Source organism: Carcharhinus amblyrhynchos, chromosome 8 (genome assembly GCF_965287045.1).
Source record: "Carcharhinus amblyrhynchos chromosome 8, sCarAmb.v2.hapA, whole genome shotgun sequence".
In the NCBI taxonomy this organism is placed as follows: Eukaryota; Metazoa; Chordata; class Chondrichthyes; order Carcharhiniformes; family Carcharhinidae; genus Carcharhinus; species Carcharhinus amblyrhynchos.
Genome location: NC_137331.1, coordinates 28,437,197 through 28,461,931, shown reverse-complemented (window position 1 = coordinate 28,461,931; position 24,735 = coordinate 28,437,197). Strand labels below are relative to the sequence as shown.

Here is a 24,735-nt window from a genome sequence, read left to right as displayed (position 1 = left end):
TATACATTGAAACAGTCAAGTCCTTAGTGGCCTGGGAGGGGAAAGAGGATGATTCAGAAATGCTGATGCACAATTCTTTAAAAGCAGCACTGCAGATGGAAAAATCAATTTCAAAAATACAAACGACATACTGGCTTTTATATATAGGTATTATATCTGCACCAAGCAAAGGGAAGATCACAGTGGGAATATTGTGTTATGTTTTAGACACCATGTTGTAAATTTACTAGGATAACAGGATGAGAGATTATAGTTGACACAAAGAGCACGGAAAAACAAGGGTTGCGTTTGCTGCAGGAGGGAAAGTTAAGGATAATCGTGATAGATTGTCAAAAGGACGAAATGATGACGGATCATTTCTGCTGGTCTGCGAATCGATAACAAGGAGCAAAAAAAATTAAGATCAGAAACTTGAAAAGTGTTTGTCGTGCACAAGATTATTAGTGTGTGGAATGCAATATCACGAGTGGCTAATTGAGCTGAGTCAGTTTTGACATTGAAGGGGCGGGTGAGGTGAGGGGGCTGTTCGGATAAAGAAGGAAAATGTTTGTAGGACACAAGCGCTGATAGAGAAGGGAATTGGGTTGGGGAGGGGAGGGCATGGTGGCACCTGCACACGGTGTCCAGCTAGCATTCACTCGCTAAATTATGCACGATTCTCCGGCGTGCTTGACAGACAGAAAAGGGGAGGGGGGGTGAGATTGTGGTGCATTGGGGAGGGAGGGGGGCCGGGACTGCGACTGTCGTCCTGAACAACCTCCCCCTCCCCTTCTTCTGGCATTGTTTGTGCTGAGCTGGTTTGCTGCTGGGTGTGTTAAGTGCCCTCATTGCTCCCTTGCTGCACACACGTGTAGCATTGCGCAAAATGAGGAGAGAGAGAAAAGCAATATCCCTTGGCAACATTCCCAGCCCAGGAACAGAGAGGCAGAGATGTTTGAGGAAGAGAAGGAATTGGGGGAAGAGATGTTGGAGAAGGGGAGAGAATGTTGTGGAAGGGGGCTATTAATTTGTGGTTGAGCTTTAGGAAGGCTCGGCCAGTGTATGGGAGATAGAGATGGCAACGTTATCCCAGCAGCACAGTGAGATAAAGGAAAGAGCGCCTTTTCCCTTCCTCTAATACACATAATCGATTTAACACGTCAATCAGGCCGCCGTTGCCCTGGCAGCGCCTGACGTCATCTCGCCCTGCAGCTCATTGGAGGAAACCCCGTCGAGCCGGAGAAGCCTCTCAGCTGAGAGGGGGGGGGTAGAAAAAAGGGAGAGAAAAAAATCCGCCCGCCCGCTCCACCCATCCACAGCGCGGAAAATTAAAACAAAATCCGCCCGCCCGCTCTACCCATCCACAGAGCGGAAAATTAAAACAAAATCCGCCCGCCCGCTCTACCCACCCACAGCGCGGAAAATAAAAAAAAATCCGCCCTCCCGACCGGCCCGCTCCACCCACCCACAGCGCGGAAAAAAAAATCCCCCCTCAGCGTCAAGTGAGGCGAATCGCGGCGGCTCCTCCTCACTCACACTCTCACTTGACTAGAGCGGCGAGTGAGTCACCGTGTGAGAAAGCTTGCTCGGACAAACCAGGTATAGATCCACAAAGGTAGCGGCTCTTTGTGCTTTTTTTAAAAAAATTCTCATTCATTTGGACGCGGACTGGGTAAATGGAGGCTGTGTTAGCTTGCAGGAGTGAAGGAAGGAGGAGTGCGGGCGGGCGGGCCGGAGGAGGGAAGCCGCCGCCGCTTTTTGTGGCCCCGACAGGAGGCCCCGCGTGTTGGGCTTCACTTGAAGCAGTCACAGCCTGCGGGAGGGGAGGCTTTGTGAAAGAGAGATCGTCTCTCCATCTCTCCCCTTACCGACACCCACCCAATATTATTTCCACAAGCAGGTGGGCTCCAAATAATCGGATCCGCCTGAATTGGGGCGTTTTTCGCAAACCCCCTTCTGAAGGGCTGCGGGGGAGGGAATGAGTCGCACTGCTTTTTTAAAATTGTGTTTTTTTAAAATTATTTTCCCCCCCCACGGGGATGGGATTGAGCTTTCCCCCATTTTAACAGATTCTCTCCTCTGATTTGTGACGGGGGGATGGGAGACATTTTATTTTCACTTCGGATGGATGAAATTTTAACCAAATTATTCCCCTCTCCCTCCATTTTCTTTTCCTTTTTTTGCAGACAGTGCTGAGAGCGACAGCCAGACAGACAGACAAGACAGCCCTTCTCTCTCTTCTCCCCTTCCCCACCCTCTTTTTTTTTCTGTCTCTTGTCTTTCACACACACACACCCCACTCGCCCTCTCTCTCTCTCTCTCTCTCCTCACACTCACTCACTCATTCCCCTCGGCACCGACATGGACAAGAACGAGCTGGTGCAGAAAGCCAAGCTGGCCGAGCAGGCCGAGCGCTACGACGACATGGCGGCCTCGATGAAAGCGGTGACCGAGCAGGGCCTGGAGCTCTCCAACGAGGAGCGCAACCTGCTCTCGGTCGCCTACAAGAACGTGGTGGGGGCCCGGCGCTCCTCCTGGCGGGTCATCTCCAGCATCGAGCAGAAGACTGAGAGCAACGAGAAGAAGCAGCAGATGGCCCGGGAATACCGGGAGAAGATCGAGGCCGAGCTGAGGGACATCTGCAACGATGTGCTGGTGAGAGGAGGGGGAAGGAAAGACGGTGTAGAAACCCCATGATGTCAAACATATCTATTCACACTACCTATTTTTAAACTTAAAATATTATTCTTGTCTTTAATTGAATCTCTTCGATATGATTGTGAGGGGGCAACTAAATCCTTTCTGCCAGTTACCACCTGCATTTCTTAGACTATATATTACACTTCTCACACTGTAAGACAGGACAGGTCGCCATTTACAATCCTGCACTCCCTTATATATTTTTGTTGTATATCTAGTACACTTTGGGAGCCCTAGCTCTTGTGTGGTTGGTGGGGGGGGTGCTGTCTAGTAATCGTGTTTTGTGTAAATGGAAATGATGCAGTCTCGGTTGTTTTTAAATGCTCCTTTCTGTTTTATCTCTCTACTCCCTCCCCCTTTCTCGTTTCCCTTTCTCTCTTTCTCCCTCTCTAAATGGAGGAAATCTGCGGTGGTTTCAGTGAGATCCTCGTCTCCAGCTCAGAAGGGCGGGCGGAGCGAGATGTTACAATCCTTATTATCGAGCAACCGCAGCATTTTATTTGTCTCCGCTTTGACCTTGTTCCTGTCAATCTAATAATTTAACGCTTCCTGCAAGGGATCTGCCGCTGTGATCAGTTGGTATCGGACCGTTTTTTTTGTTTTGGGAGGGGGTGTTGCTGGCGAAGGAGGAGGGAAGCTCTGGATTAGGTGAACGAAACGCAGCCAGATTTTTTTGGGCGTTGCCGGCAATTAATGTCTCTGCCGGTCTGGGCCTTGCTGTAAACTTGCGCCTTCGGGCCACGATTTTATGCTTTGTTTCCGAATTCAAAGAAATATTTTGCAAAGGGATTCATTTTTTTAGAAAAAAGGGTAAATTCGATAGCCTCTCCCTCGCCACTGACGATGAAACTTTCGCTATTTAATCAGATTGGATTTGTGTAACCAGCAAGTCTAGCTTCCCATGTTTAATCTCGCGTTTTGGCTGTGTTTAATTTTCATATATTTATTGGCAGTGTTGGGTTTGGCTTTCTTAGGGCGTGTCTTCGAAGGCCGCTGATAACGGTTCCTTTTAGGTGACTATAGAGATAATAGATAAATGATTATTACACACCATTTAGTTAGGTGGCTTAATCTTTGTGGCTAGTTTGTAAATCTGTTAAAGGGTGGGGAAGGGGGAGGTGACATGCAGCTGCCCTGTTTCTTTATCTTTGGATTCAGGTGAACTTTTCCTTGTAGGGTTGTTGCAGAGAAGAGTGAAAAGGAATTCTTGCATCATGAAGTCATTTCCTGCTGATTCCCCTGCACTACCCCTTGCTTTCATTGTAAAATGCCTCAGTTAGTAAACGGATTCGTTTTCAAGCAGCTAACTGCAGCATTTGGAAATGGATGTTTGGAGACATAACCAAATTGTCTGTTTTACCAGTCGCCCTCCAGAAAAATTCTACCTCCAGCATGAAGTAATGTAATGCACCAGCAATTGATTTGGCCTATCTATAGAGCTGCCAGTGCTGGTTAATTTAACATGTAATGGTGTTGGCAATTAATGTCAATGCACCTTTTTTTACTAGTCACTAGCTTTTAATTTCTTGCACCTCAGTTTCAAGTGATTATTGCATCAGACCTAAACCTGACTCAGCATTGAATGTTCCAATAATAATTAACATTCACATGTAGCTTGGATTTTTTAGGTTTTGTTTGACGTCACTAGACATATGGCTTATTGGTCTCTGCACAACTCTTGTACTTAAAGTTATAGATGTTATCATTAGCATTAAATGCTTTCAAAATATTTTAACATCAAAATTAGTGTTAGTTGGACTAATCAAAAAGGCATTCTATATGCTTTTTAGAGAATTTAAATTTAGGACTAGCCGCTTAAGTGGATGGCAGTGTTCTGTGGAATTTGTTATATTATCAGGCTTTAATTTAACTGGACTTCTGGTTAGCAGTATACTGAAATAAATTCTGTCTGTTACAGTACCCAAGGAAGCACTTCTTGGTTCTCATTAAGTGACATTGCTCAGATAAGGTTTCACATTTGACTATCATAATTGTATTTATTGAAGGTCTTGGTAGCTCAAAAAATGATCTAACAAAAATAGACCAAGTTGTTTGTAACTAAGCAATTTTGCTTATTTCTAATTTTGATCCCCAGCTACAGACTGAAAATTCAGTGCTTCCATCACTATATTGGTAAAGTTGTAATTATCTGATTTTTTTATTTGTTTTCCTGCATATTGGAGCCATTTGTTTGTTGAAATTGTTTACTGGAGTGGATTGTGCTGTCAAGATGCATTGTTTTAGGGCCTTCTAAGCTAAATGAATCCCACTTCTTAGGTGGGGGGGGACTATTCCAGTACCACCTTTAAAAAAAATTCCAATATTGAGTAATTTTGATTTATTTAAAACCAAATTTACATAATGGTTTTGGGCTTCTTGTTCTACCTCTCAGCCATATTCCACAACTCATTCAAATCATGTCAGATGTGTACTGCCACCCAATTTACCTGGTGTTGATCCATAATTCCTTAATACGCTAACACAATTCTATTGATTAGTCTTGAAATTTAATTGACTCAACTTCATAATGTTTTGGCAGTTGTGTTCTGAATTTCCATTACCATTATACAACTGGGGGTTGTGTACAATTGAGATAATTTGATTTTTTTTAGAGTTCTTTGGAGCGGTGTTGCATACCATTTTTGTGTTTTGGTGATTGACTGATCCATTATACCTTCTGATTTTGCTATTAAAAATTCAAGTTTATTTAAATAAAACAATTCAGGAGTATGCTGAGTTCTTTGAGCAGCCTTAAATTCTACATGGACTTGAAATGTTTAAGTGAGACTTCTTGCTCAAACTTGGTGACCGAAGCTAGCAAACACTTGGCTGCTATATTAATTTGCCTCCTGCCCCACTTCTAATCTTTCTTTTTTTAGTCTTTAACCTTCCCCTTTTCCTCAGAAGCTGAGTTCAAATATAAAGTCCTAATTGTTGACCATTAGTCATAGAGAAGCTATGTCTGAATGCTTCAGCATCACGAGGCAGTGCTTTTACTCTGGAGTTCAGACCACCTCTCGGTACAACTAAGGTCCAAATCCTGGTTAAGGGAAGGCAGTGGTCTAGTGTTGTTGTTCGTAGAATCCCTACAGTGCAGAATGAGGCCGTTTGGCCCATCAAGCCTCCACTGACCACGTAGGTCCTATCCCCGTAACCCCATTGACCCTGCTAGTCACCCTGACACGAAAGGGCAATTTAATATAGCCAGTCAACCTAACCTGCACGTCTTTGGACTGTGGGGGAGAAACCGGAGCACCCGGAAGAAACACACACAGACACGGGGAGAACGTGCAAACTCCACACAGACAGTAACCCCGAGCCAGGAATTGAACCTAGGTTCCCGGTGCTGTGAGGCAACAGTGCTAAACACTGTGCCACCATGCCGCCCTGGACTAATAATACAAAGAACAACCCAGCACGGGAAACAGGCCGTTCGGCCCAACGAGCCCGTGCTGCCATTTCAACAAGCATCCTGAGACCCAGAATAATTCTCTGGTGACCTGGGTTCAAATTCTACCATGTTAGATGGTGAAATTTGTACTCGATAAAAATGTGGAATTAAGTCTAATGAAGCCCATGAAACATTTGTAAAAACCTATCCTTTAGAGAAAGATATCTGCTGGGATGCACAGCATTGTACATGACTGTTAACTGCCCCCTTGGGCAATTGGGATGGGTAACAAATAATGCTGATCCAGCTGGTAACCCCCATGCCCTAATGTAATCTATTCATTTTTAACATGAACAAGATTCCATTTCTACAGTATTTAACTTTCTCAACCATGACTTTGCATAAAAACAGGTGGCACAGTGGTTGGCACTGCTGCCTCAGTGCCAGGGACCCGGTTTCGAATCCTGGCTATTTGCCTGTGTGGAGACAAATTGTCTATTCCCAGTAATTGTGTGGAGTTTGCACTTTCTCCCAGTGTCTGAGTTTCCACCAGGTATTCCAGTTTCTTCCTACAGTCCAAAGATGTGTGGGTCAGGTTGATTGGCTGTACTAAATTGCTACTTTGTGTCGGGGATTAGCGGGGTAATACGTGGGGTGATGTGGGCTGGGTGGGGTGTGATCAGTGCAGAAGGGTCGATGGGCCAAATGGTCTCCTTCTGCACTGTAGAGATTCTGACTGTCAGCTTGTATCTATTTAGCCCAAGTCCACTTAAAACAGGTTAATTTGATTATTTTTGTGCCTGTGGTGCAGTGACTCCTGTTCTGAAATTTTCCAATTTAATTGGTAAAATGATGAAACCAGTTTGCTTCCTGTGATATCATCCACCTTGGTGCACCAACCCTGTGATTGTAAAATTGGCCTCTTTAGAGAGTGCATTCATATGCTTTTAATGTAGCAAAATATTTCAGAGCTTCACAGGACCACTACCAGACAAAATTTGGTGTATTTTTCTTAATTGGGCAAATGAGAAATAGTTTGGTTAGATTTTAAAAGAGAGACTGAGGGGTTTAGGGAAACAATGCTGGAGAATTGAGCTGCAGACTGACGAAAGTAAACCTGGATGATCAAGGGCAAAATTGGAGGATCACTGACCTTGACGGGCTGGAGAACTGAAAGCTTGAGATTTGGAATGGCAAGTCCATGGAGGGATTTGAAAACCAAGCTGCAAAGTTTAAAATTGTGGCATAGAAGGCAGTGTAGGTGATGGGTGAATGGGACCTGGTGCAAGTTAGGATACTAGCAACAGTATTGAACTCAAGTTTACAGAGTGCAATATGGGAAGTTACAGGTGAATATTTGATTTGGGGTATTAAAGGATAAGGGTTTCAACAATGTGGTTGGAGGTGGGGATAGATGATGTCTTGAGTGGGATGATGTGGAGTCAGCAGTTGAATTCAGTGAAGTATGATGCCAAGATTGAGGGGCCTGGCTTGCCAGTGATTAGAGAAATAGGATCGTGCTTGTGGGTACTGAATGTTTCTGGACCCCAGCAAGCTCCAATGTTTCTGGGCTTTTCAGTGTTTCATTGGAACATTTTTGCTATCCATTGCTAAATATTGGCAAAAGCATGCCAAATTAGACACAGTGAATGGGTCTTAACTAATGAGGTAGAGCTAGGTGTCATTAGAATACCCATGGTACCTGACATGATGTCTGAGGAGAAATATGTCAAGTCATCTTGGCTATTTGGGGATGGGGGAATGAATGGTGGCTGCTGCAGATGTGGAGTGGGAAAGGCCATTGCAGGTTATCCTGTGGCTATGTGAACAGATGAAAATATTTAGATGGGTGCAATCTTATTCAGTTGGATCATGGAGAGACAACAGGACTGACTATATTGCAGCCTCTTACATTTATAGTGCAATAAACATGTATTCTCATGATGTGGGCATTTATCAAAAGTAAGCATATCGGATGGGATGGCAAAAACTTGGCTAGAGGTTGGCACTCAAGAAATTATTGATGGGTAGAAGGAGATTTGGATATGGACTTCAGAACTTGGAGCCTGGATGGTAGAAAGCATTACAATCAATAGTTTATGGAGGGCAAAAGACAGGCATGGATGTGGATGAACTTTGGAAGGGATAGAGGCAGACAATTTTATGGTGACAGAGGTGACCTTTTGTGATGGACAACATGTGGCATCAGAAGCCCTGTTTGGTTCAGTAGGATGCTGAGATTGCAAACAGTTTGGCTCAATCCAGGGTAGTAATGAAATTGAAGGCAAGATCATGCAGTTTGTGGTAGAACCTGAAAATTACTTGGGTTTTCGCAATGTTTTAACTGCGACAAATAGTTCATCCAAAACTGAATATTAGATGACCATTCTGGCCAAAGATGCAGCAGAGTGGGGAAAAAACACGAAATGCCACACCAGGATTGTCAGCAAAATATGGGCATAACCTTTATTAGACTGGAGGAAGGTTTATAAGATCAGTGGGAATTATTTTTATTCATTGGGATGTGGACACCTGTAGGCATTGGCATTGTTGCCCATTCCTCATTGCGCTTGAACTTTCTAGGCCAATTCAGAGGGCATTTAAGACTTCGAACGCCACATGGCCAGATAAAGATGGCAGAGTTCATCCCCAAAAATGGGTTTTTATGATAGTTACTTCAAGGTCATTGTTAGACTTTTAATTCCAGTTTTTTTAATTAAATTCAAATTTCACCATCTGCTGTAGTGAGATTTGAACTTGGGCACTCTGGGTCTCTGTCAATAATCCAATTCCACTACACCATGGCCTTGGCCAAATATATTCATTAACATTCAGTATTATATGTTCGCTCTGGTGTAGATTAACCCAGGTCCAAAAAGAGGTGGCAGGGCAAGTTGTGAGAAGGATATAAGGAGGTATTGATAGATTAAGGGGCCAAAAATTGGCAAATAGAGTTTAATGTGGGATAAAATCTTCATTTTTAGAAGGAAGAACAGTATTTAAATGGAGAAAAGCTGCAACACAGAGGGACTTGGGTTGCAGGGAATGTGCGGAAAAGTGGGCATGAGGAATGTCGGATCAGCCATGATCCTACTCCTGGAGCAGGCTTGAGGGGCCAAATGGCTTGCTCCTGTTATTTCTTCTGGCCTTGGTATGCAGGGTACAATTGCAGAATTTGCAGATGATGCAAAATTTAAACATTGGCAGTGTAAAACTTGAAAGGGCAGGCAGGTTTGTGAAATTGGTGGACAAGTGCCAGTCAAAATTCAATGCAGAGAAATGTGAAGTGATTAGTTTTGGTAGGAAAAATATGGAGAGCCAGTATAAAATAAATAGCACAGGAGCTGAGAGATATTTGTGTGTGAATTATTGGTGCCTGGATAAGTTGAGTAGAGTTGATCAAGTGTTTATTATCCTGGACTTTATTAATGTTAAGGACGTAAGCACAAAAGCAAGGAAGTAACTTGATAGAGTACTGGTGTGCCTCAGCTGTAATGCTGCATCCAGCTCTGAGCATCAAATTTTAGGAAAGATGTTGATGGTACTGGAAAAATTGCAGAAAAGTTATGTAGATTGAAGTTTGGACTCTTTCTCTTGGAGAAGAGAAGGTTGATGGGAGATTTGATGAAGGTATTCAAAATCATGAGGACAGGACGAGAGTAGATGGGAAAAAGTATTGCCATTTGTGGAAGGATAGAGAACAAGAGGGCACAGATTTAAGGCACTTGCCAAAGGAAGCAATTGTGACATGAGGAAATGCTCTTTCAGAGCGTCGGAATTTGGAATGAGTATGGTGAAGGATGTTCAATCAAAGCGTTCGAGAAAGAACTGGATTATTTCGGAAGGAAGAATGTGCAAGGCTAATGGGGGAGAGTGGGACTAGATGAATTGTTCCTTTGGAGAGCCAGTACTGATGTGAGGCTGAATGGCCTCCTGAGTTGTAATCATTCTGAAAAGTCATATGGAGTTGCAGGAAAAGTGCTGCTGGGTTTAAGAACTTTGAAGAGAAAATGGGGTTGGGTAAAAGGGCAATAACTTGCAAGCAGAGTGGCTAAGCTGGCTTTTTTTTTTGAAGAGGGAATGATAGCTCAAGAATGTAGTCACGTGAACTAGAAGTTGGCATCATGGAATAGATGAGTTCACTTTGAGGGGAGGCTTCAGTGTCGGTGGTACTATTTTGGAAAAGTGGTTGTCCTGGCTACTGTTTATCTTTAACTACCTTCCCTAAAACACATCTCTATCACTTTGCTGTTGTGGAATTTTGCTGTCTCCTACAATAGCTAGATGTCATTGACTGCAAAGCATTTTGGGACATCGTGAAAGTCACTATAGAAATGCAAGTATTTGTTAAACATTGTTCACCAAGTACACTGCATGTCTTGGATGTGAAGGTGGGGGCAATACCTTGGGAAACACCAGAATAAGAGACACTGAACTGTATTGAAAGTTGGAACATTGGAGTGGTTAAGCAGATTGGCAGCTACCTGAAAACTGATAAATCTGGCCTCAAAGACTTAGCAGTTTGCAGCTTGAAATTAGAACCATGGGGCTGGAGTAATAGATGAGTGCAGAAGGAAGTGGGGAAAATAGAAGCAGTACTAGGCCACTTTGGTCTGCTCTGCCATTCATTTTGATCGTGGCTGATATTCAATATCCTGATTTCCCCCACACAACATTTTGATCCCTTTAGCACCAAGACCTATCTCTAATTCCTCCTTGAAATCACAACATTCCGGTCTCAACTATTTTCTGTGGTAGTGAATTCCACGGATTTGGCACTCTGAAGAAATTTCTCCTCTCCTCAGTCCTAAAAGGTCTACCACTTATCCTCAAACTATGACACCTAGTTCTGGAATATGGGTGTAAGGCCTTACTTAGGAATTGGAAAATGGGGCTGTTATCTTGATAGAGAACACGATGAATTGAAATGGAATTAAAATTATTGGGAATGTCTGGCTCACTGCTGAAGCAGAGGGATGGAAAGGAGTAGGATATTTTAGGGTGGGGGCTTTGGGGGCCAGTATCAAGTGGGAATTTTAAAGGAGAGAGGTTTGTAATACGTCTCTTTGCATGTTACAAGTTGAGAGTCCTCTATAATAAACTTGTGCAGCCTAAGCTTTATTTTTACCTGTTTGGACATTAAGTGAAGAACTTTTGCTTGATCTGGATATGGATGAAAACTCTGCCAGAGCATTAATTATCCATAATTCAAAAAAAAAGAAACAATTAGGTTGATAAGCTTGTTTTTCTAGGATTGGAGAAGCCAGTCTTTGTATTCTTATACACTAAATGTGATCCTTAATTCTTGGTGCTGACACTGTAAATACTGTCCATTACAGTGAACCCATTTTCGACTTATAACATCCCATGTGATTGTGCCTGTATGCTGGCGAGTGAATAAAATCTTAATGGCCTGTGTATGGGTGGCTGTGCATTTTAATGTGGGTGAATGTAATGTGCTTTTGAGGATTAGTAGTCAGGTATCTATGGTCATGTGTGCTGTAAATTCCTTATGGTTATATCTACCCATCATTTTATAATTTCTTGTTTTCCTACGTAAATGCACTGAATCATCTTGAGAAGCCATATGTAACTTTGTAATATTTCTCCAAGCAACCTCTTTCATGCATTTGTGCTCAACTGCACAGGTTGGTATCACAGCTATGTCTAATCATATACTTATACATCAACTTTGATTTGAAGCAGCTTGAAATCAGGGTGCTAATATGCTTAATGCTGTTGGAGGAAGTACAGTTTCCAATTGAGAAAAGTTTCTCCAATGGAGACAATTAGGTGGTAATTAGGAGCAAGACTCTAAAGGTCTCCTTTAGAATAGAATCATTTGGATTCTGTGATGTGCTTTATATTGGTGTACTAATTGTCTTGGGTCAATAAGAAACACTGCGTCCCTGATGTGCCCCTCCTCCCCTGATTTTCTACAAAGCCTACTGTGTCAGGTGCCATCCTAAACCTTGAACTCATCTTAGAAGCTTGAACAAAGTCCAAACAAGTGTTTCTAGTTTCATGGTTTAGAGCAGTGCAATAAAATTATGATCATATCTTCGTGGAAAATGGGAGCGAAATGTTGGAAGTGAAAGCACCATCCCCCCGATACTATGTTGCTATCTGATCTTAGTTGGAAGAAGTTATTAAAATCTTGTCAAATGCCTTTGAAGTTGGCTCTGGTGCTCCAATGACAAGTGTCTCAATAACAAATTTATAAGAGCTCCTGATTCCGGTAGAGATCCAGAAGTATTACTGGGCATCTGATAACAGAAAAATAGAGCTAGCACATTCCAGACATTGCTGCGTCCCAACAGCTAAATCTGCATGTATAAGCTTCTTTCTTTCTCTTGATACCATGGGTAGATCTAGTGTAGTCATTGCCTTCTGGACAAATCATTTTATTTTCCCCAATTTTGTAATTTTGTTTTTATTTAAATTTGAATGTTGCCAGCTAAAGTAGCCAAAGTGTCTCCCCCTCCCTGCCTCTCTTCTTCCCCACCCTCCCCCTTCCCTTTTGGAAATCTTGTTACTCTAAAATAAATTAGCACTTTATTTGCACCACTTTCAAGCTAACATGATCTGTACAACAGTGGTGTGATAATGAACCACTAAGTGTTTTGGACTGTTTTCTGTTCTATATTAACTTGATTCAAGATATATGTGAGATTGTACTGAAAAGTTGAGACATCTTGAAGAACTGTTACCCATTGATCTAGCTACCTGCAAGTTCAATTTTGAGATTGTATACTGATGAAGTTTCATACCTTTTTCATGTGAGTTTATGCAATTAAAGTTCCAAGTACAGGATAGATTCTTGTTTGATATTTATGGAATAATCCTTTAGCGTTTAGTAAGTCTCATGAGGTGACTATTTTCCCTTGTTAATGGTCATTGATATTGCAGTCTCATTATTTAAGTTGACGTCAACAAAATTGCTTTTCAAAACATCCCATCCAATTTAGGTCACTTTAATACATGGGTGTCTGTACAGTTCATGGGCCACCGAAATTGTGAAGATTGCTTTCACGCTACTTTTCAAAACTTATCTTTGTAATAAGGCTACCAGTCTACTTAAATCCACTGATCAAGTATATCCCATGTACTTTAAATATCTATTCAGCTAATTCCTGTTGCATTCCAAAGGTGCTGGGGACAATTTCAATTGTAAGGATTTTTAAAATGAAATTCAAGTGGGGCGAAGGCCCTAAGTGGCCACCTCCCACAGTAACACTTGTGAATGGGTGTTTTTTGGTCAATTTGAGTTAAAACTTTCCAGTCACACGTTCACAACTGCTGAATTGCACTTGCAGGCGTCCATCATATTGTCTATTTCGCAGTTCTGTTACAATATGTCTCCAATGCTTCAGAGATGAAACGTGACACCAAGCTAAATTGAAATTACAAGAGATGCACAATAGCATGTCTGGAAAGTGGTTCTGAGCAGACAACTCAGAAGGAAGGTAGCTAAAGAGATTTTGGGAGAAGTTCCATGTGGGTAGGACCAACATCAGTAATGATGCAGTGATTGTTCAGTTTTAGTTTTGTGAAGCTATTTTGAACTCAGTTCTGAAAGAAATCTGGTAAATTCTGCCTGTTGGGGATGCCCTCAGTAAGTTCCAGATGATCAACATAGTACCAGTACCAAGCTCCTTGTAACTTGAATGCTTTCCTAACCTAATGGTTTACAGTGTTTCATGATGGGTTGATGGCAGATTTATTAGTGCTAAATGTCAATGTGTGGTCCCAATGACACAACTCCTCCATTTGGGGAGCAACACAATGGGCATGCTTCACAAAATCCAGCCATGTCAATCTGTCATGTAAAGTCTTAGATCTTTGGCATTGTTCCTTAATGGCAACAGTTGGATTAATCTGCTTTTGCTAATGTTACTCTATCCAGTTCTCACCAATAAATAAGCATCCTAGTAACTTGCTCGCAAAGAAAACATGGATGTGAGATATTTTTGCATTGCTGGGATTGGCTTGAGAAGGCAAGAAGTCTTTGTTGATTCTAGCTGACTCTTATTTAAAATCCTGAGTCAGCTGATTAAAGCAGTGTCCTTTTCATGGTGGCTTCCAGCTTAACTTTTCAACTGTCATAGACACTTAGTTCTTTGCTTAGTGCAACATGTTCAAGTGGCAACTGTTGTCCAACTTTTGGAGCAATGTTTCATTAAGCAGCCAGTATACAGATGTATCTGAAGTATGTTTTTGGGGGGGGGGGGGTGGAAATGACCTTTCATGTGGCAATTAATAGCTTTACAATGAATCTTGTACCAAGTGAGTTTGTTTCAAGCTTTTTCCTTTTCCAACTCTGTATGCTATCTGTCAGCTAACAGACCTGAAATTATTTATCCCCCTTCATCTTTTTAATAACTATCCAGAAAAGATTGACATGCTGTATCTTTTAGACCAGGGTATATAAAGTCTATGAAAAGCAATTTGCCCATGTTGTCTTCAAATTATTTTTTGGGGGAACAGAGTCCTCAGTCTGTATTGTGTTAAACTAAGTTGGCAGTGTTGCTTTATAAATAACAATGGGCTGGCAGTAATTTGTGTTTTTAATCTGTTAACAAACTGGCCAGTTGGATAAAGATAATGAGTGCTGCTATCTTCCATCCTATTCTTGTCTGTCATAACTGCCCACCTCCAATATTTGGTGTAATTTTAATTTGGCAAAAGAATAACTAGCTTCAGTAGATGGGATTTTATTTGATAAATGAAGCAGACATTTCCCTATCTAGTTGGCCTTTGATCCTTAATCCACCCACATTAGATTCCCTAGGTAAGGTGACAGTTTGGTTGCAGGGATGGGAAGAGTTTGAAAGAAGTGGGTAATGCAATCAGCCAGTGTTTCTGTTCCTAAATGGCCAGTGAGTTTCTGGAAAGCGCACATGTATATTTCTGGTGAGGATGGTGCCTGCTTTGCTGTAATTTATCCCAATTTCCCTCTTTTTTTCCCCCTCTTCTCCCCACCCCATTCCTATGGTATGACGGGCTATCTTGGTGGTATATAGTTGATGGTCTGAAAATCTAAGAAAGTTTTGAATGGAAAATTGATTAGTATGACAAATTTCTAATTACATTTGGATCCTTGATGAAATGTAGAAACCTGTGTAAAACATTGCTCTTATACAGTGCTACATTTTAATCTGTCCTGTACTTCAAATTAACAGGGTCTTCTTGATAAATACTTGATTGCCAATGCTTCTTCTCCAGAGAGCAAAGTTTTCTACTTGAAAATGAAGGGAGATTACTATCGTTACTTAGCTGAAGTGGCTTCTGGGGAGGACAAGAAAGGTATGTTGAAACATGAAATTATTTAGTTGGAATATAGATCTCCTTGTGACTATCTACTGAAAATTTGCTCTTTGAACATTTTGCATGGAGAAGCTAATTACAACTTGCAATTCAAGAATTAATTTGAGTTTGTGCCAGCAAACTAAATACATCATGTACTCTTTAGTTCGTCTGAATTGTCAATTTGACAGGTCAGTATGGTTATGCAGTGCGTAAAATGTTAAAGTATGCATTACGCTTTGAATTTCCAGTCATGTAACTTTGGGGTTCTAATTACAATTCTTAAAGGAAACAGTGGACATGCATAGTTTTTATGGTTCCGTGGCCTTTTCTCTGACATTTGATCTATTTCTATTAATGGGGATAAAGTGTTTTGCTGATTTTTCTCAATTGTGACTGCCAGTAATGTGTATACTGGAAAATAGTGCTGAACGATCTTCAGCCGTATCTCCCAACCCCCAGTGAAAGGTGCTACTTGGCTGAAAAATAGTTTTGCAGATATTAATTCTGCAGGACACCTAATAACCTAGATGATGCGTTTAGGAACCTACTAAGTTGTAGAACTTGCTTAAGATCCACACGTATCTTTTCAGTGGATATCAATCGATAGTTATCAGTAACAACTTTCATTCTTTCCTCCTTTTCTTCACTCTCCTCAAACCCAAGCTACTGAATCCCAACTTGTCAAACTTGCTGATTAAGATCAGTAAACTCCAGGTTGAAGTTCAAGATGTATATTGATCACTGAAAAAGTGAACCTGTGAGAGATAATAGCTGTCTGTCAGGACACTTACTTTTGTCATGACAGGGCAAGTATGCCAGAGGTCCAAGCTCCTGGATAAAGATTGCATTGGCTTCTTGGGTGAGGGGTGAGATTGCATTGATTAATGGTGATGGGGTATTGATGACTTTAGGAAGAATGCTAGGGGGTTTTTAAACTTGATGCTTCAAGATTTTGGTCCACTTACAGTACAGTGCTGCTAGGTCACAGTTTGAGAATCTCTTCTTGAAGACTCATCATGCTGCCATTTGCAGCCTTTGGAAAATACCTCTTAGGCAGTTCAAGCTTTTGCAAGGGCAAAGTTTGAACTTATTTGGGTATATTGGATAAGACTTGTTGGAGTTGTACCTAACATAAAGGAAGATGGCTATGGTTATTAGAGGTCACTTACCTCACTCCTGGAACATTGCTGCAGAAGTTCCTCAGGGTCTTCCAGAGGCCTTCAACCATCTTCGGTCTTAGCAACCTCCTTCTGCCCAGGAGTAGGGATGTTCACTGATGATCAGCTCCATTCATGACATCTCAGATACTGAAGCAGTCAGTGTCCAGGTGCAGAAAGACTTGGGCAGCATTCAGGCTTGGGCTGGTAAGTGGCAAATAACATCTGTACCACAAGTGCTGGGCAATGACCATTTGAAATGAGAGAATCTAAACATCTCACCATGACATTAAACAGCTTACTATTGAGTCCCCTGTGATCTGCATCATAGGGTTGGCATTGACCAGAAACGTAACTAGATAAATTATAAATACAGAATTGAGTATTATGTGGAGAGGAGCTCAATACCTGACTCTCAAAGTCTGTCTGCAGTCTCCAAAGCACAAGTCAGGAGTGTGACCCCCTTGCCTGGATGAGTGTAGCTCCAATAACAGTCCAGAAGCTCAATGCCATCCAACACAAAGCAGCCCATACCACCTTCAACATTCATTCCCTCTAGCACCAATGCACAATGGCAACATTGTGTACCAAATACAAGATGCACTGTAGCAACTTGCAGATGCTCCTCAGACAGCACCTTGCAAATCCATGACCTCTGCCACCTAGAGGGCAAGGATAGCAGACATGCAAGTTGCCCTCCAAGCCACTCACCACCCTGACTTGGGACTATATTGCTGTTCCTTCACTTCGGTCAAATTCTTGATAACTCCCTTCCTTACATCACTATGGGTTCACCTACACAACATGAACTGAACAGTTTAAAGAAGATGATTCATCAGTTTGTCAAGGGCAATTAGGAATAGCCCAAGAAAAAGTTGGCCTAGCCAACTATGCCTGTGTCCTGTGGAAAAAGTTAATTAGAAGTAGTGTTTGGATGAGCCCACTGAGTGCTCTTCCATGGCCAACAAGTCCAGCCATTGGGCTTGAATTTGGAGTTTCTGATCCAGTGGTGAGGTGCTACCATTGGTCCATTAGGTCACAATTAAGAACATAAGAAATAGGAGCAGGAGTAGGCCATCTAGCCCTTTGAGCCTGCCCCACCATTCAGTAAGATCTTGGCTGATCTGAAGTGGATCAGTTCCACTTTCTGGCTTTTTCTCCCCATAACCCTTAATTCCCTTGTCTATCAAAAACCTATCTGCCCGTGACTTAAATATATTTAGTGAGGTAGCCTCCACCACTTCAATGGGCAGAGAATTCCAGAGATTCACCACCCTTTGAGTGAAGAAGTTCCTCCTCAACTCTGATCCAAACTGCCCCCCCCCCCCTCCTTATTTTGAGGCTGTGCCCTCAAGTCCTGCTATCCTTTCTAAGCGGGAAGAATCTCTCTACTTCTAGCCTATCCATCCCTTTCATTATCTTATACATCTCTATAAGATCCCCCCCCCCCGCCACTCCTTCTAAACTCCGAGTACAGACCTAGTCTATTTAGTCTCTCTTCATAGTCCAACCCCCTCATCTCTGGTATCAGCCTAGTGAACCTCCAAAGCCAATATATCCTTCCGCAAGTGCGGTGACCAAAACTGCACACAATCCAGCTGCGGCCTCACCAGTACTCTGTACAGTTGCAGTAAGACCTTTTTATATTCTATCCCCCTCGCTATAAAGGCCAACATTCCATTTGCCTTCTTGATCACCTGCAGACTGGGTTTTTGCAACTCGTGCACAAGGACCCCCCAGGTCCCTCTGCACCGTAGCGTGCTGCAGCTTTTCACCTTTTAAATAATAATCCCTCCTACTATTATTTCTACCAAAATGGATAACCTCGCACTTGCTAACATTGTACTCCATCTGCCAGGTCCTCGCCCACTCGCTCAGCCTATCCAGATCCCTCTGCAGACTTTCCACACCCTCCATGCAATTTGCTTTTCCACTCATCTTCATGTCATCAGCAAATTTTGTCACCCTACACTCGGCCCCCCCCTCCAGTTCATCTCTATAAATGGTAAATAGTTGAGGCCCCACCACCGATCCCTGTAGCACTCCACTAGTCACCAACTGCCAACCAGAATAGCACCCATTGATACCAACTCTCTGCTTCCTATTAGACAGCCAATCCTCTGTACATGCTAACACCTTACCCCAACTCCGTGCACCCTAACCTTCTATAGCAACCTTTTGAAACACCTTATCAAACGCCTTCTGGAAATCTAAAAACACCACATCCACCGGTTCCCCTCTGTCTACTGCACTAGTCACATCCGCATAGAAATCTAATAAATTCGTCAAACACAACTTCCCCTTAACGAATCCGTGCTGCGTCTGTTCAGTCAAACCATTCTTTTCTAGGTGCCTCGCTATTTCTTCTTTGACAGATTCTAGCATTTTTCCAATGACAGAAGTTAAACTAACCAGCCTATAAATTCCCTGCCTTTTGCTACCTTTTTTAAACAGTGGCGTAACATTAGCCGTTTTCCAATCTTCTGGCACTTCCCCAGAATCCAGCGAATTTTGATAAATAATTACTAAGGCATCCACTATCACCTTTGCCATTTCTTTCAGAACCCTGGGATGCATTCTATCTGGTGTTGGGGGCTTGTCCACCTTCAGTCCCATCAGTCTATCAAGCACTACCTCTCTAGTGACAGTAATCGCATTCAGGCCCTCAACTCCTACCATCCTTCTATCTTTAAGATCCGGCAAACTATTTGTGTCCTCCTCCGTGAAGACCGAGGCAAAAAACTTATTTAAAGCCTAAGCCATTTCCTCATTGCCCACCGCTAAATCCCCCCTCTCATCCTCTAAGGGTCCAACATTCACTCTAGCCAGCCGCCTCCTTTTTATATATTTTGTAAAAACTTTTACTGCCTTTTTTTAATATTTAGTGCCAGTTTAGCTTCTATCTTTCCTTTCTTTATGCTTGGCAAAGTACTGTGTTGATTTGTCCATGAATAGAAAATTGCATAACTTGGACTAGCAACTTCTAAGTACCTTGCGAATGTCTTTTTGGGTTTCTTGGTAACTGGAGATCCTTGCAGCTACACACCAGACTTTGAAGATAACATTACACAAGCGTCTAATATTACAACACTTCACTTGTGAATGCTCTTGATATAAAACGTCAGTCGGCATTCCAAGCAATCTGAGTACATGTAAATAGGTTAGAATTTAAGACCCTTTGGGTTTCTAAATTGGAGTTTTTGAATTTCTATTCCTGAGGAAACCATAATAGCTAACGTATTTATATAATTTATTTTAAATGGAAAAAAACTCTGCATTTTGCAGATGCAAACAACAAATTACACTAAACCAGAGTTTTTCCTGACGCCCGTAAGATTGGATGGATTTTAAAGCATCTTGGGAGGGGGAGAAGGAAAGCAAAAAAATTAAGGGAATGCATGACCTAAGCATCTGGAAATCATGGAAATCAGTGGTGTGGTGAAGGATGGGCATGCAGAAGAGACCTGAACCAGGGCACTTTCCAGGGTGATTGGGAGATGGACTAAATGGCAGAAGTTTGGTTGCACTAAGGCAGGTAAGCTATGGGATAGTCTAGTATGGGGCTGTCAGATGTGCATATTAAGATCGCAGAACCCATTGAGCTTGGGTGAAATTTGGCCTTTATTCAGTCTCAGCACGTCTTATAACAGTGTAAATCATGCATAAAAAGCAACTATAATCAATGCATGATTTAATCTCTGGGGCCCATGTTTGACTTGCCAGGCCTGAGTTAATGTCTCAAGTTCAAAAATCTGTTGTCCTTATCTGTGGAGCAGACATTTGAATTCCAGCAATAGTAATTGCAATCAACATGCAAAACTGTTCACTGAAGCATTTCACCTTAAATGATCACTTGAGCATTCAATTAATCCACTAAAATGTAATTTTAAAAGCGTATTAATATAGCTGCTGTAGGTTGTTACCTTTGCACTGACTGGGTTGATGACATCCGTTCCCTCTAAATTGTGTAGCAACACAAAGGTTCCCACTAGCCATATACGTCGACCTTTTACCAAGCATTTAATTTTTTCTGCTCAATTATTTGAGAATATGTTGGTAATACTGTAGTATCTCACAATCAAAAAGGTTTTGGGCCTATTATAAAAACTTGTGCTTGATGCACTGGGCCAAATCTTTGTTTCTTCACAAGCTCTGATAGCGAACTTTGAAAAATGGGTACTTGATCCCACTGTTACTATTCAAAATGGCAGTTTTGATGGCTTGTTGGATCAAGGCAGAGAAAATTGGCAGTTCATCTTAATGAAAGATTGATCTGATCCTGTGGTTGGAAAATGTGTTGAGGATGTCAGTTGTGACTTGATAATTTGGCCTTCCTTTCAAACAAGTGAGGCATTCTGTCTTCAACTATCAACTTGTTTTCATGATGCTTGCTTTCAGCTAGGGTTTCTAAACCCTAGGTGGGCCTGTGAACAAATTCCTTTAGATCTGCAAAATGTTCTCTTTACTGTTTCCTCCTTCTCTCTCCCCACCAGCCTTTAGTATGTGATTTAATGGGTAGTGATAGCATTTCACTGAATTGGGAAATAGTGTTAACACTTTATACGTGATTTGTTCTTTTTGAGAACTGGGCAGGCTAGTATATTTGACCATGGCATATTTGTCTGAGAAGATGGTGTGCCATATTTTTCTGTTGGACTTCAATTTTGGTTAATCTGTATAACAGTTACATTAGTTGTAATGGGGGAAACCAATTAGTCGGTTGGGCAGTAAAACTACTTCCATTTACACTTGCATGTATTCTACTAGAGATTACAAACATGATTGGGCAAAACTGATCCAATCGTAGTCACTGCTGGACCCATTTATTGTATTGATGTGCTTCAGAGAGTCTGCTTAATCCAGTGTTTTCTTTTTTACTACATTTATGCTGGACCTGCAGAAGGTACTTAATGAAAAGTGACCTTTTTGTCACTCATGAGTTTCAGTTAGTGTTAAACCTTTTAAGACATGATGCCCAAATGAGTTTGGGGTGGGTGATCAGGGAAAGCTTCAAGCTGCTGTTTCCCTTCAAAACTTGTGGTGCTTTGTGTCGTTACTGTTACAATTGTAATTGAACACTGTTGAGCAGATGAGGAATTGTAAAAATACTTTTACAAGTCAATTGGTGTTAGTTTTTTCTTTGTTCATTACACCCTAAGGTTTTTGCCAGCCACCAAAATAGTGACCGTGCTTCAAATTTGGCTTTTCCACCCAATGAGCAGTTCTGTGGTCTTCATCTTTGAAAGTCTTCTGACGTATCTTTGTATTAAGATGTTTCTATTTAATGTCCACTGGTGCGGGGAATGATTTGAGGAGAATGTATTTATAGAGAGCAAGACCTAAATCCAGAAGAATAGCTAGTTTGAATTCATTGTGCCAGGGATTAAAATGTTTGAAAGTTTAAAATCACAACTGAAAAGTCAATGAATTGTTGGTCTTTCACTTCTGGTTCATATCTGGGCTAGTTTGATTGGATGAAAATTTATTGACTGTATAGTGTTTGGGAACACATTTGAACAGTCGTTAAGTTCCTAGTGGACATGGGCTTAAATCAAAGCATTTGTTCTAATTGGCTGGTGTGGGAAATGAGTGTTGAAGTTGTGGCTGAGTAACAAACCGACCCACAGGACTCTGCATTCCTGAAATGGGAGAAGTTCCATTTACCAGTTTAGTGCTCTGCTAACAGACTCTAATAATGTTCAATGGAATGTTCCTTTAAAGTTTCTTTAGAAAAAGTGTAGCAGTGGGACCATTATATCTTGTAATCTGCTAATTGAGTTATGCTGTGCTGAGCATTTTGTATATGATATCTACTTTGTAGATAGTTGGGGTATAACTTTGAAATTTTAAAAGCTTTTCATTTATTTAAATTTATCTTGTTGAATAAATAAATTAGAAAAAAAGCATTGCGTAAAATGTTCAGTTTAGTTCAATTTAATATGTCAGTATCTATATTATGTATGCCTTGAATTGAGTTATAGTTGTCATTGTCAATCTCTTTTAGTCACTGTGGATCATTCGCAACACGCTTATCAAGAAGCATTTGAGATCAGTAAAAAAGAGATGCAACCAACACACCCTATCCGTCTGGGACTGGCCCTTAACTTCTCAGTGTTTTATTATGAAATTCTTAACTCTCCAGAACAAGCTTGCACTCTTGCAAAGACTGTAAGTACAGACAACGTTCATTTAGGCAAAGGATTTGTTACCTGAAAATTTGCGTCTAATTGTATTTTTGTATTCTAAAAGGCATTCGATGAAGCAATTGCAGAGCTTGATACATTGAATGAAGATTCCTACAAAGACAGCACATTAATAATGCAGTTATTGCGAGATAACTTGACAGTAAGTACTATCCTATTGAAAACATCCATTGTAACAATGGAAGTGGGTGTCAGGATTAGTAGTTTTGATAGCTTGTGATACAACTCGTTATGGTCAGCCCTCGGCTCTTCCATGAATATTTAGTAAGAATTATAACCTATGCTGCTTCATGGCTTCCCTGTGGATTTATTGTAAGGTAACCATCCAAGACACCATTGCACTATGGGTTGGAGCTCTCTTCTCCAAAAGAAGAGTCCTGAATCTGTCACAAAGCCTGTGCACTTAGAATTTGCAAAAATCTAGGATTTGGTTTATCATTTATGTGCATTGGCTAGGGTGATCTGTTACAACTTTTTTGTTTTATTTCTTCATTGGTCATAAAGTGCATCAGCTCAAGGTGGGTATTTCATAGTTCCCTCGCTATCCTTTTTAAAGGAATTAAGTGAGTTTGCTGCAGTGTGGGCAAATTTGTGACGAGGATGGCTTTTTAAACCCTCAAATTTGCTATTGCAGCAATGGAGGTATGTACAAATATTAGTATTTAAATTAAATTTAGGCTTTTATTAAGAAATTTGACAGTAAATTGCAAAGCAAAATGGTGGAAATTTGAAATAAAATGCAAGTGTTGTTTGGCAGCATCTATAGGTTGATGCTTCAAGTAGAATGACTTCAGAAGAGTTAATGTTAACATTTCTCTCTATTGGTCCTGCCAGATCAGCTGTGTATTTCTGCACTTTTTTATTACAATCTGAACATTGGCAGTTGGAATAAATTGTTTTGCACAATGAAGGAGCTGCAACCTAGAAATAAAACAAAGAACTGTGACGACTTTTGCTGTATCTCAGAATAATCAGTTTTGTGTAATGATTTTGTTGGATTAAGATGTAACCACTCCAGTAATTGGAATTTGATTTGCTTCTAGTTGTGGACTTCAGACAACCAGGGGGAAGAGGCTGATCCTGGTGAGGGAGCAGAGAACTAAACTTCCGCCTTCTAGTTCTGTCTGCCTCATTCCTGAATCTTCACCATCAAGACTATTTGTAATCTCTGCTGTCCCACTAGTTTCTATTTTAGGTCTTTGGAGAGCTTCTGTCACTTCTGTTGGGTCTCTGTGTTTCCCATGTGGTTTGTGTTTGATAGGGGAGAAGAGCCAATTCATATTGGGAACTCTTGTTTGTACTGTATGTTCCAGGTGGCCAATGTAAATTCAGGGTGTGGAATTTTTATACAAGTTTTAAATGTTTGGTTAGTACTCTTTGTAGCTGTGGTTTACCACGAAGCTAATGTCAAATGTTTCCTGTACTAGCAAAGAAGGATGCCCATAATTTAGTGTACGTAATGGGAAATGGCATAGATTCAATGCGAATCGTGCAATTTCTAGAGAGTTACTAATCTGTCGATCAAACCTGCACCATCTATTACATGTCTCAGGATTTTTGGGATAGGGCAGAGGAGGATTAACATTCCATGAGTTGCAAGATTCACCATTGCTCATGTCTTCATTTTGCTACACAAATGACATCTGAACATTTTATTTGTATTTAAAAGAAATTATTGTCAACGTAAGAACAAATGTACAAGCAAACATGCAGTAAAATTAAATGCTTAACTTTGATAATGTATGTTTAAGAGGTAAAAACCTTCCCATGTGTTTATCTGGTAACTACCTTTTTGTTTTTTAGTTTTTTGCTTTGTGGTCTTGATTGCCTAACACGCATGTGGCTGTGAAATAGTTAACAGGGAAGTAATGAGATATATTGCTGTATGGCTAGCTGCATTCATGTCTTCTGGACTTTTCATAAGAACACAAGCATAATTGTTATCAAGAAAATGTGTAAAGTTGATGTAAGTGGAATAAAATGTTTTATGAATGGA

General features: G+C 41.2%; 1 protein-coding gene across 2 annotated transcripts; it reads left to right on the top strand.

Annotated features, from left to right (window-relative positions):
• Positions 1-1,444: 1,444 nt before the first annotated feature.
• On the top strand, positions 1,445-24,735 carry LOC145346487 (14-3-3 protein beta/alpha-A). 2 transcript variants are annotated; one of them, XM_080193809.1, is made up of 6 exons: positions 1,445-1,578; positions 2,166-2,634; positions 15,253-15,376; positions 22,541-22,704; positions 22,786-22,881; positions 23,783-24,735. In XM_080193809.1, the coding sequence occupies exons 2-6, from the start codon at positions 2,341-2,343 to the stop codon at positions 23,840-23,842; spliced, it is 738 nt and encodes a 245-aa protein (XP_080049935.1). In that variant the 5' UTR covers positions 1,445-1,578; positions 2,166-2,340; the 3' UTR covers positions 23,843-24,735. The 2 variants fall into 2 exon arrangements, with proteins under 2 accessions (XP_080049935.1, XP_080049936.1); XM_080193810.1 differs by having other exon boundaries at positions 1,472-1,594.

Excerpts from the sequence above, each read along its gene's own strand:
- LOC145346487 (XM_080193809.1), top strand. The coding sequence starts at position 2,341 with ATGGACAAGAACGAGCTGGTGCAGAAAGCCAAGCTGGCCGAGCAGGCC. Across the intron at positions 15,377-22,540 it reads TTCTGGGGAGGACAAGAAAG|TCACTGTGGATCATTCGCAA; the intron begins GTATGTTGAAAC and ends AATCTCTTTTAG. Across the intron at positions 22,705-22,785 it reads CTTGCACTCTTGCAAAGACT|GCATTCGATGAAGCAATTGC; the intron begins GTAAGTACAGAC and ends GTATTCTAAAAG.